Genomic DNA, 18,405 nt, shown 5'->3' with positions numbered 1-18,405 from the left:
CACAAAAAATATCTTTAACTGTGTGCAAACAAAATCAGTTGACGAAACTTTATCTCCATATGCAAAACCAGTCAGCCATCAAACACACAAAGGGTTGTTTCAATCCTTATAGCATCATACTGGTGCTATGGACGGGTGCTGTTTTTATTGAAATTAAAGTGGTGCCAATAGATTTTGCGGAATTATATGCATTTAATTTATTTTATTTAGCTATTTTACTCATTTGATTTTATGGGGGCTGTGAGGATTATCTATTTGAAGTGGATTGCAGTGACACCTTTGGTTTGGAGTCGCACGCACACTCTTAGACATGTCCGTAATGTGTAACGTTAGTGAATCCTGGGTATGTCCTGCTAGTGCTCATCTACTAAGCAGAGCTAACATAACCCCACTCTTTATTTCATTGATAGACTCCCAAGTTTGAACAGACCACTGCAGAATAACTGCTGCACTTTGGAATGAGCATTTTAACAAACAGTTCAGTTTATGTTTTAGCCTTTAGCTCATGTGTTAGCCTTTATTTTGCACTCTTTCACTCTCACTTTCTTTTGCTCTTCTGTCTTTTTTTTATGTCTGACAGTCCAGCTCCAGTGCCCACCATTACTACTTAATTGATCCAAGACATTTCAGCAGAGAAAATTATAGATCTGTCTTCTCACTGCTAAACTTCGTCAGCCACTGTGGTGGTGTCATAGAAACCTTGGCGTGCTGTAAATCAATCTGGTCCTGCTCAACTGATGGAGGTAGCTAAGTGATGCATTTAGGAACTAGAAAAAACTCAGAGAGCGCAGACTTCTGCCAAGCATATTGTAATTGTCACGCAGCAACACTTTAGTCCTACTTTAATGTTATACTCCCTTTCAGCAGACTGTCTGCTATAATTTGGTGTTAGTTGCAGGTTTGTATGATAATTTGTTACCTGACAGTGTTGAAAATTAGGATGACCCAGTAAATATTTCATATTCCAGATCTTAGTATCCAGAATATTGCCAGGATCTGGATCTATTGAGACCTTCTCTTGCATTGTTTTACAAAGCTATCTGACCATTTATGGTGGAGTTATATACACATTTGGTGAAAACAGCCCTATCTCACAATGATAAAGAATCCTTCAAAAAGAAATCCTGGCTCCAGGTGGTGATCCGGATCACCTCCAAAATTTGATCACTTCTTTACTGGGGCTTCTTTTACCTTTAATCAGAGGAGAGGACTGGGAATGGAGCAGTAAACAGGGCGAGAGTGGGGAATGACATGTGGGTGAGAGGTCATAGGTGAGATTTGAACCTGAGCCTGTAGCTCAAGGGCAAACCTCAGAGGGCACAACCTAAATCCCTAAGCCATTTCCACCCTGATTGTAGTTATTTTAAATTGTTTTTCCGTTGTTTTCATTGTTGACTTCTCCCCTTTTTATGTGAAGCACTTTGGGCAGTATGCTTATGTGTATGAGAGATGCTTTATAAATTAAGTTGAGATAGATGATAAATGAAAAAATGACGCATGCATAAATAAGTGAATAAATAATACTTTCATTTGTGTTAAATTTACTTCTTTTTTTAGCCTTTTTGAGCACACATTTGTCCTATTCTTCCACTGATAGCAGAGGCTGCTACAGTAAAGGACCGTCAGTGTCAGCTGATCTCATTCATATGCGTTCACACACGGCTAAACAGCGGGAGCAATTTGGGCCTTAGTGCCCACTTTGGCGTGTGACTGCAGGGGCTGGAATCCAACCCCTGACCTCCCAATTGAGAGACCAACTCTACAACTGAGCCACAGCCTAATAAAGCACCTTTTACTTCAGGAGTTACACAGAGCTTGACAGTAAATCAGTAAATAAGCAAATAAAAAAAAACAGATAAATAAATGAAAAAACGTGCTTTATTTACACAAAATTGTTGGGTTTTTTTTTTTATATATTCAAATGTGTTGGTTTGATAATTTAAAAAAATCATTAATAATATAGTATTAATGGCTTTTTTTGAACATGGTAATCTTTAAGGGGGGTTTGTCTAATCAGGGCCATCCCTGGTCATAAATCTTCTGCTTGCGATCAAAAAAACTTGCTTGCATTCAGCCTTCACTCAGCTTTCCCACCTCTTCTGCACAGTCTATAGACTCTAGAGCAGGCACTCCGCTGTAAAGCAAATTGCGCAGTAGGAAGAGGTTACTTAAGCATTGACCAGTGGTTTGTAAAACGTTTGTTCATAAATAAATCAATAAAATGAAATGCAGGGATCTACAGTGTGCAGGAAGGAAAAAAAACCAAAGCCATTGTTAAGAGGAAACCTGCCCACAGATCTTGGAGATTTCTCAAGGTCATTTTGAAAAGACTAACCAAGGTGAGCTCCAAGTTTCATCCAAATGGAAAAAGGCAACACTCTTACCAGTCTATTTCCTCAGAGCCTTCCTGCTAAGCAAAGCCCCCATGTGTGCTGGCAATTGAAGATTGGGCTGTCTGCATGGGGAAATGCACAAGCGCAGTCTCATTACCAAACCAAATTGAGTTCTGATGTGGAGCCTGTGTATTTCTGAGGAGTGAAAAGGCGAGGCATTTCTTCTCTTTGTAATTGGAGGTTGGAAAGAGGGGTGGGAGCGCAGAGACTAGGGGATTATGGAAAGATGAGTTTGTCCTGAACATTTTCCTCCCTCATATCTCACTTTGCTATTTTTTCTGCTACATTACACCATTTTCTCACAGAATAAAGCCAGACCTAGGTTACACAAAGGTCCTGGTTGTTTTTCTGCTGCAAAGTACAAGATGATGTTCTGGATGTTTCTAGTCTCCTACATACATCCTTCATTGTTTAATTTACACAAACACAATCATAGATCAGGGGCAGCAGATGTGTCTCTGAAGCTGCAACATGGTTTCGTCTTCAGCAAAATATGCGCTGTAGCTTGAAAGGGTATCGTGTAAACGGCTGATTGATGGACGCTGTCAAACTGTCAGTCTGTCTCATAAAAGTGATACGACCAAAGGGTCCATAATTGTATCTAATCGAGGGTGGTATTGATTTAAAACTTCAGGAGAAAGCATGAGGCAGCTGGAAGTGATCATGTATCATTCTTTGTTGTATAATTTATGAACATTTCCTCTTCATCTCAACCTGCGTACTTCATCCTCCGCACAGACACATCTCTTAGCTTGTTTTCTTTGTTCCTTCCCTTGAGATTTTAACCATGCAGGAAGCTAGAATCCTTCACCTGTCTGATATGTGCTAAAATCATAGAAAGCAGCTCTGAAAGAAGCCAAAGAAAAAAAGAAACACATTAGCACTCCTAAGAGCTGTTTTGAAGGCTATAATTGACTGAAACTTCCAATTTTTTTAATCAAAGGATAATGCTGCTGGAAAATTCTGCGAGTTAAAAGATCCAAATTTAAGGTGTGCAACAAAAGCCAGATCCATCCTTTTCCTCTCTGCTGTGGAGCCACATTGTCTCACAAAAACACTTAAAAACACATCATTTTCCCCCATTGTTGCACCCAGTGGAATTTTCCTGCATCACATTGAACCAGAGCATTGTACTTTATTCCTAATTGGCTTTCCTGCAGCTTCTTTAAGAGCCTATCAAGCAGCAAATGTCTCTTCAACCAAATCGGCTGCTTAAAACAGTCCCCAGCAGAACACAACTTATCACTTCTTGAGAAGTGTTTGCTGGATACCAGCTTATATGTGAAATAATAATTTATCATAAATGATAATAACAGGTTTAATAATAGGTTTTTTTTTTTAAACTAGTGTTGACAAGGTGCCACGGAGGCAGAAACAAAAATACAAAAATCAAGCAGGTATGAGACAGTTTCACCAGAATGTTAAAATGACCAAAATTGATAAGGACGCAGGAATAAATAAATAAAACAGCTCACACTCACTTCATGCAGGAAATTCTTAACATGTTTTCGCTTAGGATGTCTTTAAGCAGTCAGTGGTTTTTAAATTAAAGTTTTAATTCTGACACTTGTTGCAAAAATCTTTTGGGCAAAAAAACGTCTCAGTTTAAGATATTAAAAGACAAAAATGACAGCTGTATAGCTTGTGAATAGTGAAAAAAACAATCTGCCAATAGGATAAGAAAAATGAATAATGCCTTTATACAATAAACTAAACATGTACATATTTCTTAAAACATTGGCCTCACTTTGTTTTTTTGATATATTGAAATAAGTTCACTTTATGTGGCTTTAATTGTGTCTAATAAGACATAAATACTTGCTTGAATTCAGTTTTTGCAGTGTACTGCTAAGCACTTGGTCAGAGGGTCTGCAGGCCATCAGTCAGTGCATTTACATGCAGTTTAAGAAATCAGTCTCTCAGCTTAGTCAGCACAAGACCAGACTATTAGAATGCACATAAACTGCCTAGTCAGACCTAGATTGGACTGAGCATAGCTCAATTGATACATGTAGATAATGCAGTTGCTATCAGACTATGGTTGGACTTGGCAGGTCTCAGTACACCTCAGCATTCAGCGTGAGCAAATTGATAAATAGGGTCGCTGCACTCCAACAAAACAAACACCATGGCATGTAATTAACAGGCATAATATGAAAGAAACATTAAGAGCACCAGCTACATCCTTCTCAGCCATTGTTGTCCGAATGTTGTAAAGGTGAACCAAAACTAGTTTGATATATCCATAGCTTTGCTTATCAAAAAGGGCACCTATCAGAGTGGAGTTAGATATTCTTGTCCAGAAGTCTGATTCTTTTTTCTGCATGTATATGCAGACTCCCAGTGTGGCTTTACAGTCCGGCTATGACCTTAGTCAGACCACTGCGTGCATATGAACAAACTGGCTATCGGCTATTGCTAAGAGTTGCTAACATTAGCAGAGCAAGCACCACCAGCCATCTCCATTTTTAACATCAAATTAAAGACAAACTACACTATGGGATTCCATCAGCCATCTGTTTTTGTTTTCATCTAGGAAGTCAAGCATTAAAGCATCATTGCAGCAGCCATCAACCAGAGCTAAAGCCCTACAACCAAGACCAAAGCCAGCCATGCACTCTTGATCTTGACCAATCTGAAAATCATGGAATACAACATTTTTCACCATGACAAACCTTGGGGCACGCACACAACACAATTCCATAAGACTTCCACACTATCCTTCTCGTTTGAAGCAACTATTCCATCAACATGAGATCTCACAGCAGCTTACGTGTGTCAGGTACAGACAAGGGATTCACCAAGCAGAGAAAGAGTTTTCAAACAGGCAGGTCTGTAAACCAAAAAAGCAAGTGTAGTGCAAAGGATATCAGAGAGATGAAAGCAGAGGTACAAGAGAGGTGAAATTCAGAACAGCTCAGGACATGGGGAGCTAATTTATAGCAAAGGCTGTATGCATCGACTACAGTGTTTAGAGTCATTTAGTTGGAGGCCTTTCAACCAGGGATCGTATATATTAAACATGTTCAATATTCAGGATAATTTGAAAAAATAATTGGTTACAAGCACCAAATCAAGCCATACACCAATTTGGTCTTAAATCTTACAAATTATCTTCAGCCAGGAACTGATAAGGGTGTGGACCTTATTTGTTCAGTTCCTACATGTTTAGTTCCCCGCTCTTTTCTAAAAAAAAAAAAAAAAAAAAAAGGTAAAAGAGCTTTAGTCAGAAAGTTGTTGAAAAATCACGGACAGGTTTCTGCCCGTCTTTTGCTCTTTTTCTTTAAAACAGGACAGAAAATCAAAATTTACCCAACCTTATTCTTTAAAGATCAGAAACAGTTTGACTTGAAAGTATCGCTGCAGGAATGACATTTAAAAAGCAGCCATGAGGATCTTTCATTTTGTGCTGATTTTTGTGGCAGCTGTGGACAGAGCAGCATGATTTCTCTCTGATACTGTTTTGCATGTGTGGTATGCTTTATTTTAATTTTATTCTACCCCATTTTAACATTCAAACCTCCTACTTTTTTCCTAAAGTGATGTCAGAGGGTGAAAACTGTTTTTTCAGTGATAAATCTTCTTGCTCAATTCCTGATTTACTACTTTAAATCCCTCGCAGCAGGATTAAGCAGATAACCTTTTAATAAATGAGTAAATTATTGCACAAACAAAAACAGGTCTTTGATTATTAATCCATAATTCTGAAACAATCTTTAGCTTGTTTTGGTTTTAAGAATGTGTCACTCTGAGCTTTTACACTGAATGCACATTATCTTGTATGTTATATATTAATTAACACATCAGGTATCTGTGGATTTATGTGTCATATGAAGAAATTCTTCCGCTCTTTTGCTCCAAGCAACACAACATTTTTCAATTCACACCTTCCCTCATCCCCATGTTTACATCATGCTATAAATATTTCTGCTTGCTCTCCTGCGAGAAACTCATTTGCATTGCATTGCTTATTTATATCCCGGCACATACACATGTCATGATGTACACATCCTGTGCTTTGTAGTCGCTGTGTTCAGGGAGTGAATGACAGGCTATTGTTTTCACCGTAAACAGCACCTGTGTTTCCGCTGAGGAGCAGGTCATCATGTGACAGGGTTTTCTCTGGAGACCAGAGTGATTAATGGACTCTGTCATGCTGTCAGTGTCGTAAAGCTAATACAGTGACAGTGACCATTATTGTGGCTCTTAAAGGATAACTGAGAATCAGAAGTGAAGTGGAGGACGGTGCTTTGGTGCAGAGGGAGTTTATGAGGTGTTGATCTGTATAAACATTGGTATCCACTCCTTGGCTTGAGCTTCAAATGTTTGTACAAGCTGAGGTCATCATTACTGTATCATGTTTATAATTCCAGGCTGAAATGAATCATGTTATAAATTTAGTGCACCAAACAAAATCAAAGTCTATCTAGTAAGGTCTCGCTGAACTACCTCTGGACTGTGCATTGGCTTCTTATATAGAGCTAAAGCTCAGTGCATTCTGCAGAAACTCTACAACTTTTGCAGCTGATGTCTTTAAATTAATGAATTTTTAGTTTGGAAGGGTGAGGGTTCAAAAAACACACAAGATGAGATTGAAGCTATGGAATGGAGCAGAAAAGACAAAAATTGGTGCATAAGAAAGAAGAAATCAGAAATATTTGGTGCTGAAAATCTTGTTGTCAGGTCAAAATAGTCTGCATGTGAAAAAAAAATCCTCATAAAATCCAGATCCTGATCCTGCCATATAAACATCCTGACATATTTTCCCCATATCGCCCCCTAATGGAAAACTTTTTCCGTACTCAGAAGCAGAATTTGCTAATGTTTACACAGCATGTAACACTGCAGAAAACTGACCCTTTATCATCAGGTATCAAGAAACACCTGAGGGACAGGTGAGGTTTGCTGTCATCAGTCCCTAATGATGGCACAAGAATGTTTGACCACACTTAGTGATTGATTTTTTTAGAGTAATCACCAAAAGAAATAATTAACAAATGGAGCATTCATAAGTTGCTTTTAGGGTTAATAAATATGTCAGTAAGAACTGCTGGCCTTTGGACATTTGCCCCAAAAAGTTTACACACCTTTGGACTGCAGTGAGCAATAGTGAGTCTATTTGAAGCTGTGTTCACACATGCTCCAAAGTCCTCTTTCTGAATTTTTCTCAGAGAGCTGTATGTGTGAACACTAACAGACAAAATGTTCTCCCCAAATTTACCCAGACTTTCCCCTGCCAGCCCCATGGCATGGCAAGATTTCAGAGTGAAGTCAGGGTGGGTTGATGTGAGAACACAGCAGGATTCAGGGAAATTTCATCATGAGTGAGAAGGCGGGCGGTGGTGATGATGTTTACATTATGCAACCAGTGTAAAACGGGTTTGGCAACACAAACTCACATCAGTGGGATGAATAAAAACATCTAAGGTTGAAGAATGAGGATCTTTTTAGGCAAAGATCATAGAAGCTGTGTGTACATCAGTCCATGTGTAATGTAGCTGTGATACGGGTGTAAAATTTGTCATTGTAGCTTGTTTTTGTTCCGTCATCATATGCTGCAGTTGTACTGTGGCTTTTTCAGCCTGCTTTTTATGCCATGTCCTACATAAGGCTCATCATCCTCATCCTGCCTACGAGCCCCCTCCTCCAACAGGGAAAACTTTACTTTGTAAGGGACATATACTTTGGAAAATAATGGGGCCAGAGCTCCTGGAAAATTCTGGAAATTTTCAAGAGCACGTCTTAAGAATCATCTGGAAAAGTCTTAAGCCTGCCTTCAAAGAAGTTTGTTGAAATATAAAAAGCAAAGAAAGGAAAGTCAGGAGTTGATATGTTTTGTTTTAATTTGACAAATCAATTAAAAAGAAGTCAAGATTTTGTGTTTGCAATATCAAATCTCAAATGCCTTGCAACTTGCACTACATTTTCTTCAACACCCTGAGGCACGAATGATTAAAAACAGTCTTCGATGGAGAAGCTTTTCCAGACAGTATGACAGTAATTTGTCATATTTATTTCATAAAGAAACGAAGCAATCAGACACCATCTGTATTAAGCTGCAAAATGAATGTCCCATCTGTACTTTAATGTGAAAGTGCTTAAAATGCAGATCTCTTATCCAGTGGAGAAGTCTGTTTTCCAGTGATTAGTTATCTGGTTGTTCGGCAGTCGGCTAATGTCTCACTGTGAAATTGTGAAATTGATTGCTTGAAATTCTTTTTTACCAGAGTGAATGTCTGTCCAAGAGACAAATAGAGTTTTTTATGGACTCTTATGATCCATGCAGTATGATGCGTTTCAGTTGTATCATCGCCATCATCATGCCTTTTCTCTGAGCTCCAGCAGTGTGTGACCTGATTTGGTCACAGTTGAAAGAATTTGTGATGCATTCAATACAAATGAATTTTATGGTTTTCACATAAAAGTGTCTCCAATTGTTTTTGATAACACTATTTCCTGCTGAGATGCATCATTTAAGGTGTATTGTGAGGTATACTTTTTGCATGCTAATTAGCGTTAATAACTATGCTGTTGTGACTTTTCAACAAGCGTTGATGAATAAATGTCTTTTCCCCTTGAAGAAGCAGCGGGGAGACATTTCACTGCAATCATTTTAAGTTCCTTCATGTGAAAAGCGCAAAGGGAGAGCAGAGGGAGATTAAAGATGTGATTTATGGCGTTTTATATAAACTGGGACCATGGCCTCACTTTAAAGATCAAATCCCATCTGGATCAAATCTTATCATTTAATGTCAGAGCTGATGATAGAAGAGATGAATCTGGGAGTGATACAGGATTCTGTCCCTGACAGTCGACCATGAATTGTACAAATTGCTGGTAGAAATTGAAACGCATGGCTTGGTTTTTAAACCTGAGCCCTGCAACCATACCAAGGCAGCGCGGGGAAATGCCATAATGTGATTAAACACAGAGCTTTGGGAGGCTTTGAAGAAAAAAAAAGTTTAATCTATCTACTGTGGAAAAAGCAAAAAGGACACCCTTTTGAAATGGGGGGAAAAAATTCTCCCCATATCATCTTTTTCATGAACATAAAAGATGCCTGTGATTCGAGAGGTTCTGTATATCTCCTGAAGAAGAGCCGACACTCAGGACAGCGTCGTGCACATCTGCTGTAATTGCTTTACAACAATGGGTTCAGCAACACTGCTGAGTTCACATTCGTTAGATTAATTATGGAAATTCTCCATGCAGAACCCTCCTGTTTATTAAAACAGATGTATGACACACACTTGCACTCGATTATTTAGTAGAAGAAATGACGCAGGTAGAATGCATAATGGCCTCCGTTGTATCATTTGGGGACTGAAGCCAGCTGTAAGGGAAGCGAGTGCAATTACATTGAATGGCAGGAACTCCCACATGAATGACAACAAGAAGTGCTTGTTTTATGTCAAAATGCTTGAGAGTAATCAGGTTTAATCTCGTCTTCAAAGCGGTAAAATACGCCCTTCTCTCAAATCTAACAATCTCAGTATTCCAGTAAATATATTCAAAAGCAAACTCATAATTCAAGAGTATAACCTTCAACAAAAGATGAACGCTGATTGAATTTGCACAGGTGAAAGCAGTGACGAGCAGCATCTATTCACTGAGACAATAGGCAGCAAATCTCATTTTCCTCCTCATTCTGGGGAGAGGAGAGGCATTCACAGGCTGTTCCCTATGAAGATCAGTCACTGTCGGGGGACGTACAGGTTGTCAATTGATAATGAAGCACAGTGCTAAGGGCCTTTAGCTTCTCGCTGTCCTAATTACACTGAGTGAGCGAGGACTCTCCACCCTTGTGTTAACATTTGATTTATTTCCTCTGGCTTGTTGCAGGGAACCAGTGTTAATTGTTTTTACAGATGAGTGTCAAACTAAACGAATTCAGCCTCATTAATTAGGGGCCGGACTATTTACACATTGTGCTTGTTGAATGGCCGTGCAGCTTGTGCTGGGTCAAATTTATGCAGAGGCCATCTGAGAGAAAAAGTCATGTTTCGTTGGCTTTTCTTTGATCCGACACTGAAAGAAAAGACTCTCATTCTTTATCACATCTTCTGCAGATGGTCTCCTTAGATTTGCATTGTGCTTGTAATTAACCGAAAAACATATTAAAAGTTTATTTTTGCTTAGCGTCCAATAACTTTACATAAACATCTGTTGCTTGTATGGTAGATGGATACAAAAAATCCTAATTTTAATTTACAATATTTCAGTGCTGCTTAACCAAAAGTAAGGCTTCAAAACACTTAGGCCCAAATATCAGCGTTGCCTTAGCATTAGCATTGGCAGTGTGCCACCAAAACTAGTACCATGACTAAAATGGAAACTGACATCTAAAAAAAACCCTCCAAAATAAAATATTGTTGAATATGTAAGTCTATGGTTTGACAAATGTAGAGTACATGCAAAGATGTATTGATGTAAAAGGAGTGAAAACACCAGGCTTTCATGAACTTATACAGGAGAAATATTGCTCTAATAACCTCATAACCAGGTCTTAACCTATAGCTGTAATGACACAACTGTCAGCACAAGTTAGCTAGTTAGCCTGGTCTGCAAATATTTAACTTTGTTTTGTTTTGTGGTTGTGTCCTTCCTAAATTGGAATCTCTTTTGTGAAACACTCAGAAACCCCTGGTCTTAAAACGTGAAGCCTTTTTAAAAAGTGCTAAAAACTGCATTCCTTTAGTGTTCACTTGAGGCTGTCTGCAGAAACACCTAAAACCACATACACACCCATTCAAAAAGAAGATCTTAATGAAGAAACATGTTTACAGACAGTTTTAAACACTTTTTTGAGCTCAATACTTAGCTTTTCTATCAGCACACACTCTGGAAGGGTGCATATCCGGGTGCATTAGGAGCTGTCTACACGACAACGGTTGTGCAAAAGTATTGTTGCATTTCAGCCTCACATTTACACAGAAACAGCGTTATAGGCAACCTAAAATGCAAACTGTTGAAAACATCCTCCAGAGTGGAATTTTTCTGAAATGCTGCCGACACCATTGCTGTGTAAACAGTAAGCTTTTTTTTTTTCGATGGAAACACTGACGTTACACTCCGGTTTGCGCAGGCATACAAGAGTCCAACAGTACCGTTGTTACAATTGTCGCAGACTACCGTCTTGTGCTTCTGCTGCTCAATCTGCTGAATCTGCCGACTGTCTGTCAACAAAATGTGCATCTGTTGATCCACTTCTGCACTTAGTATTCACCAATACACCTGATGATCGGCTCAACTCTACTTCATTGGCAATTGATCAAAAGCAGCTTCTGGACAAGACAGTCATAGCACCACCTACAGGCCTGGCATGCTTACTACAGAGTTTTCAGTCCCTGGCCATTTCCATGTGTACACAGATTTTTTCAGTTGGTTTTCGAGTTTTTGGATGAAGTGTTGTTGTGGAAACAGTGCTTTAATCTATTAAAAAAAGTCATTGGCTATGCTTACACAGAGGTTGGGTTAAACTAAACAACCGTAGATGATTGTCCATCTACCACTGGTGTATTTGTTCCAACCCCACATCTATTGTCAGATTTCAGGATGTGTTATGGGAAGTGTGTGTTAGTTGCAGGGTGTGCAGTTACTGTGAACTGGAATTTGCAGACAGAAGTGTTCTTTGTATCTGCTAGCCATAAGAGATATGAGTACATATCGATCATGAGGCTATACAAGGACAGTCACATTCATACTCCAAAGATCACATAAGATGATGTAATGTTATGCCAATGAACAGCATGTACAGGTACATTACAAACAAATCATTGACTATCAAATGATGTGGTGACACATTCTATGTGAACTTTATGTGACGACTTTGAGGAGTCTTTGAACCCTTTTAACCAATCCTTGCATTTTTGATCCTGGGTCTTTAGCTCTCCCAGCTGAGTAAAACCGACATCAGTCTTTGACATTTTGTTGTGCAAAGAATCATTCATCTAAAACTTTATGTTTTAGCTTGAAGTGAAGCGTAACTCCAAGCTGTGTTCAGTATTAACCTTTAAGAATTTCTTGAACTTGAGTTTACTTTGCTGTGGCTTGAAGTTTTTAAAATAACACTAAACAGGATACAACCTTAAGCTTTAGTCAGGAAAAGTTTGAAAGTTTTTCTTTGGTAAAAGTTTGTTTAGGGAAACATTTCTCTGGTGAAGAAAGCTTAAACCGGATCACAGCTGTGTTAGAAAGTGTAAACAGCAGCATGACTCTGAGATAAGTTTATCAAAACCTTCCTCATGTTAGCTGAGCACACACCCACATCCTTCTAGTGAACAAACAGCCTCACACCGTTTGCTGGACCAGGATGCGTTAAAATGAATTTACCGTCTCTATCACTTATTTATGTTGCATATCTAATGCTCTGAGAACAACACTGACATTTTATGTATCTAAAGGCAGGACAAATTATTACAACTCAGCTGGAAAGCTGCTCGTTTTAATAAATATCATCTACGGTCCAGTTTTACATGACTGCTCATTCCTATAATTCTTTATCATAGCTGAAGGTTTAGTTTGATATTCAATGTGACTGAAATAAATCCACTGATTGCCTTACACTCATGGTCCAGTGTGGAGCGATTTGTCATGTGGGATTGCTAACAAAACAGTCAATTACAGAGATATGCAGCTCTCTGGCTCTGCCTTTGTGCAGGAAGACTCATGCAAGAAAAGGAGAAGTATTGGATCCCCTGAACAACTTAATCCCTGACATAATCCCTAACTTTAATTTAGTCAAAGTCATGTTCACACAAATAAAGCCACACAGGAACCAGAACTGTTTGAATCAGCACTACCCGACAGGAGCCAGAGTGTGTACGAGTCCCTAAAATGTAATTTATTTTGTGCAGCTGTACTTGATGTCCTTCACAGTGATGTGTCACAGAGCATTACCAAAAGGAGCTACACCTAAAGCAAGATGGTATTACTCCATTGTTACAGGCAGACATTGAGGATAATGGGATGTTGAGGACATGTCTAGCATAAACAGGCTTCTTTTGAGCTTCCAACACATTTCATTCTGCTGATTTAAAATGAGTTGGAGCTGAAAAAGGAGACGAGTACTTTGATGTATCTTGTACCAGAGCTTGATTTGACATAGGAAGCTCAGAGGGGATTAGGAAAGATTAGATGCTGATGGAAAATAAATGGAAGCTATCAAAATTATTCCTTTTAATGAGCAAGATCCACAATTAGGAGGGTAGATAATGACTGAGTTTAGTGCTCTGTACACATTTTAGTTTTTTTTAAATTCAGGATTAACTATTTTTGGACTCTTTGGTTATGATTTTAGAGTCAAAAGAAGATTTTTGGTAATCTTTCTTATATGGGTTGGGAGTATAAGTGCACATTTTAAAGTGGAGCCTTTTCCCAAGGGCCACATCACTTCAGGGTCACTTAGAAGTGACCATTCAGCCTCAGGTGATCTCTAAACTATCAATGCCGCTAAGAAATGCTGATTTGTGAAAATTTTAAAGTAGTCTCTTTATTGTTTTCTGTAAAATATTTTGGATTGCAGTCCCAGAAGCCTGCATAAAAGTCATGAAAGTTGCCTATGAGGCAAAACCCAGGGCACAGAGGTCAAAGACCATCACCTGTGGTCATGAAACTTAATTGCCGTACCGTCATAACTGACAGCAGCTCTGATGACTGTATGAGCATGTTGATGAATCCTGCTTCCTGCAGCTGACAGTCAAGTGATATTTCTGCTTTACAGAGTAGATCAAGTGAACCTGTTAAAGTGAGATGAACAAAAAAGTGTAGGATTCTGAAAGGTCAGAGGGCATGTCCACCCTCCTGTGGAAATAACACCCCTGAGACTGGCTGTAATAAAAAAATGAAAAGGTTCAGTAACCTCTCTCTGTACCAGGAGAGATGATGTTACAGAGAAGAATAGACGGATCATACAGCAGATAGAAAAACAGTGTAAAGGAGTGAATAAGCCACAGTTAAAGCTCTGATTTTTAATATTAGGTAGCCCCTGGGGTTTCTCTTTTTAAAGGATTTGAAGTGTTTATCTGAACTGTTGAACATCCAGGTCTCTTATAATGGAAGCAGAGTCCTGCACAGATGCAAACAGACTAAAGCTATGACCAGACCAAAGGTTATAAAATATCCAGCTCATCGCAGAGACGTAAAACAGATCAAGTGTCAGCATTTACATTTACATTACAAGCAATCTGAAAAGCATGTTGGTAGTTCACTCTCATTATATGAAAGAATCCCACTGCATTATGGGATACCTGTGTTGGTAATTGTAGTTTTATCCTATGTTTTGCGCTGACCATGTTTACAGTTTTCTTTATTTATCCATATATGATCGACATTTGCGATAAATGTTTTTTTTTTCTGTCTCCCTTCCCCCTGCATCAGCTGAGTTTTTGCTCTGCAGGTCATTAGAGGTAGGTGAGGCTATAATAGCATGTTGAACATCAAAAGGGAACATTTGCACACGTCAGAAATATTTTTTTTGTACAGAATCATTTGGTGCATCAGAAGTCAAAAATCTTTACAGGAAGGTTAAACATTTAAAAAAAAAAAGAGTGCCTGACTTTTCTTTTGAAAAAGGATTCCTATTCTGGATCTGTGAAAGCTTTTGGCTTATTTCCACTTCTGCCTATCTCCCAATTCAAAGTACAACAAATCCAGGGTGTCAAATATATAAGATGTTGTTGTTTTACATTTATTTAGTGCATATATATATTAATGTACAATTGTAATTTGCTTGGTATTTTCTTTTGCATTCATATATCAAAACTATAAATTCTTCCGACTAGGCGTTGGAGAAAATGACTTAGACCTCTTTAAAAGCATGTACAGCTGGTTGCTGCCAATTTCTTTCTGCACTTATAGTTTGAAAAGCCTTGTTCATATGCAGATCGACAGCTGGAATAACACAATATTGAGTGAGACATTAAAAATGCAAGTTTTCATATAGGTGGCATAAAAAATTTATTGTTGATGCATATTGTGAAAAGATCAGACACATACAGAAAAGAGAAAACAGGAGGAGGAGGCAGTGCTGCGCTGTGCGTTTGAAGAAAGGAAAGCTGCAAGAGTGGGAAACAGAACTGAAGAAATGAAAAGTTGAGCGCAAACTAAAATACGCTGGAGAACAGAGCAAAGTTCACATATAAACAGAATTAATATATAGATGATTTGATGTGATGTACGAAGGGTTATGTACCATGATTTCCCCACATCTCCCCCTATACATTCCCATCCCCCATCACAGGTACAGCGTCACTCTGTGGGTCAATGTAAAGTGCATTACTGACACCGTCTGCTTCCTCCTCCAACAATAGAGCTCTCTCAGAGAGTGATTTTGCCTGTGTTTGGAGAGGACATGTTATGTGTTTCTAATGGATATAAACCATACTCTCTGTATTGCTGCACAGAATAGTGTGTTTTATTTTTGTAATGATGTTTGCAGGCAGCAGTGGTGGAGAAGAGACACTCTGCAAAGCGTCTGCATAGATTAAAGACGACTGCACCGTGTGCTGCAAACTCTTTAGCCGTCTTTATTGTTATTGAACATGACTGTAGTTACTTGCTGGTTTTTATGCTTGTTTCTCGGATGCCTACTTATCAATAGCTGGGATCTATATTGCTGTTAGACTCAGGAGGTGTCCATTAGACTCCACTATTGAGACACGCTCCCCTGCCATGATGAATCAATAACCTCTGTTGGACATGATTTTTTCTTGTTTCCTCTCCTATTATGAACCTTAAGTAATGGACTTTGCCCCTGGAACTAAGTATTGATTGTTTTTATATTAATCTCTTACCAGTTAGACCGCACAGAGATGGAGTGAATGCTTAATGTGTGTTTCCTTGCAGGGCTACGATGATGGGTATGGAGGAGAATATGATGATGAGAGTTATGAAGCCTATGAGGACAACTACAGCAGTCAGTCGAAAAGGTGAAGTTTACACCCACACAAGTTTTGCAGAAACAAAAACTGGCTCTGAATACTGTTTTTCAGTCACCATCTGCCTACTTTCATTTAAAAACAGCATGTGAAAGGTCCGCTGTAGCAGCTGTCTTGTTGCTCATCAATGCTGTGAATTTTAGCAAAGCAGAGTTCAATAATAAGTTTAGACCAGAGAAATAACTTTTAATCAAATATGAATAAGCACACATATATTTAAATGACTAAATCATATTTGTACTTTTATTATTTTTTAACAATTCCTACAATCGGCAGTTGATTTAAAACTTCCACACTCTGATGCATCTGCTAACTCTGTGCCATAGAGTTTCATTATCATCCAAGGACATATTAATTAAAAACACTTCAGTGGGAAATAACAGCTTTGTATTTAATCCCCCAATACTGTAAACACAAATAGGGAACACATTGTGTATCAATGCTCAGATGAAAATAGTCCCCACAATTGTAGTGTGTACATGTATCTATGCTACAGAAGCTATGAAGTAACAGAGCAAAGAGCTTACTCTGGACTTTATATAATAGGAGGGATAGATTTGTGACAAGCTTTTAAGATTAATCTTCTGTCAGAGCTAATGAGCTTGAGGATAAATAACCCAGATAATGTTGTGCTTTTGGGGGACATTTTATGATTGGAACAAAAAATAAATTATGAAAACCTTTCAGCCTCTGCGAGGATATTTTTTTTACAGATTATGACTCAGACTGAACTGAACAGGGATAGTGGGAAGGTGTCAGACCAGACGAATGACGTGAGGCTGAAGAAACAGCTTTTCTTTACTTTATTCAGAGCAAATATTCTCAGTGAGTGATATATCTGACAGTCAAAAGACATCAGGAGAGTTTTTCCAGAAAATACAGCTTTTAGGCAAGATGAGTAAAGAGATAGGAGGTAGTACTTTGTCTTGAGGGGGCGCCAAAATGACTCATTCACTGTTTATAAACAGTTACGGCTGCGCACATATTTTGGCAACAGAAGTACTTGGGAGTTGTACAACATTTTGTCACGCTACGCAAGGAGGTTTACCACCAAAACCTACAATTTCACCCAAAACACAAACTTTAAAGAATGGTCAGTGACTTTCAGCTTTGTGCAAAATTAGTGAGTGGATGGAAGGCATCAGCAAATGGACAGATATTCAGAGGACGGATGTTTCAGAGGAGAAACCCAGCATGTACACTAGAAAGGGGTTTAAACACAAATCACTTAATTTTGTATTATCAGACTGAAATAATGAGAAGTACCAAACTTGTGTCTTTATCTAGAAACCTTCACAAGCCAGATGAGCACACAGACCACTGAGTCTGACACCTGAGTCATAATAAAGAAGCAAGAATACTGCGTCCAGATAGAAAACAGCTCCAAATATATCATAATAATTATTTTTATTTGTGTTGCTGATTAGAATAGTTTTATTTTGATGATATACTGGATTTTTCTTGTGAACATGAAATGTGTTTCCAGAAATATAATATTCACCTTATTGTTTACGCTCCATATTGAGTCCTAAGTGTTGTATTTGGTCATAACATTGGCTCTAAACCTACTGTCTCTGAGCTACACTAAATACTAACTGGATTTAGTGTTCCAACAGGTAATATGAGGTATTTAGATTCAGACCTGGTTAACTAAGAATGAAAACAGAATCATATTTAATAGAGCATTGCCACAAATGTTGCTGGTGTTTCAGTGTAAAATGTAACCCTCTTAACTGGTGACTGTCAGCCAATAGTCCATTGACTGTACACAATATGGATGTAGTCTCCTCTACATCACCCATCCATTCCTGATGCAGTGTAATGAAGCTGATTGTCGGCGGGGGCCATATTGGAAATGCTGACTCAGGGGGTGGGCTTTGAGCCTCCTCACTAACAGCTTTAGAGCGCCTGTCAGTTGCATGAGCTAAGCTGCGCCTCAGATTGGACAAACATGTGATCTTAATACCTTCTAAACCACTGAGTTAGAAAAAAAAATTACCCCTTGTACAGTGGGTGCCAATAGTTAAAATAGCATTTCAGACGCAGGCCTTTCATTGAACCAGGCTGTAAATTGG

At 38.6% G+C, this 18,405-nt stretch overlaps 1 protein-coding gene across 5 annotated transcripts in view; it reads left to right on the top strand.

Annotated features, from left to right (window-relative positions):
- khdrbs2 (KH domain containing, RNA binding, signal transduction associated 2) overlaps positions 1-18,405 on the top strand; it is a 125,444-nt gene that overhangs the window by 87,325 nt on the left and 19,714 nt on the right. For all 5 annotated transcript variants that reach the window (XR_012598600.1, XR_012598601.1, XR_012598603.1 and 2 more), the window contains exon 7: positions 16,239-16,321. Coding sequence is in view for 1 of the 5 variants with exons in the window: in XM_074676293.1 (XP_074532394.1) it covers positions 16,239-16,321 (83 nt within the window). In the remaining 4 variants the exon portion in view is untranslated. The remainder of the gene's footprint in view (positions 1-16,238; positions 16,322-18,405) is intronic.

Source organism: Halichoeres trimaculatus, unplaced genomic scaffold (genome assembly GCF_033239565.1).
Source record: "Halichoeres trimaculatus isolate MK-OKI-2021-1 unplaced genomic scaffold, fHalTri1.1 fHalTri1_scaffold_8, whole genome shotgun sequence".
Taxonomy (NCBI): Eukaryota; Metazoa; Chordata; class Actinopteri; order Labriformes; family Labridae; genus Halichoeres; species Halichoeres trimaculatus.
The sequence above is the reverse complement of the archived record's forward strand: the minus strand, read 5'-3'. Positions and strand labels throughout refer to the sequence as shown.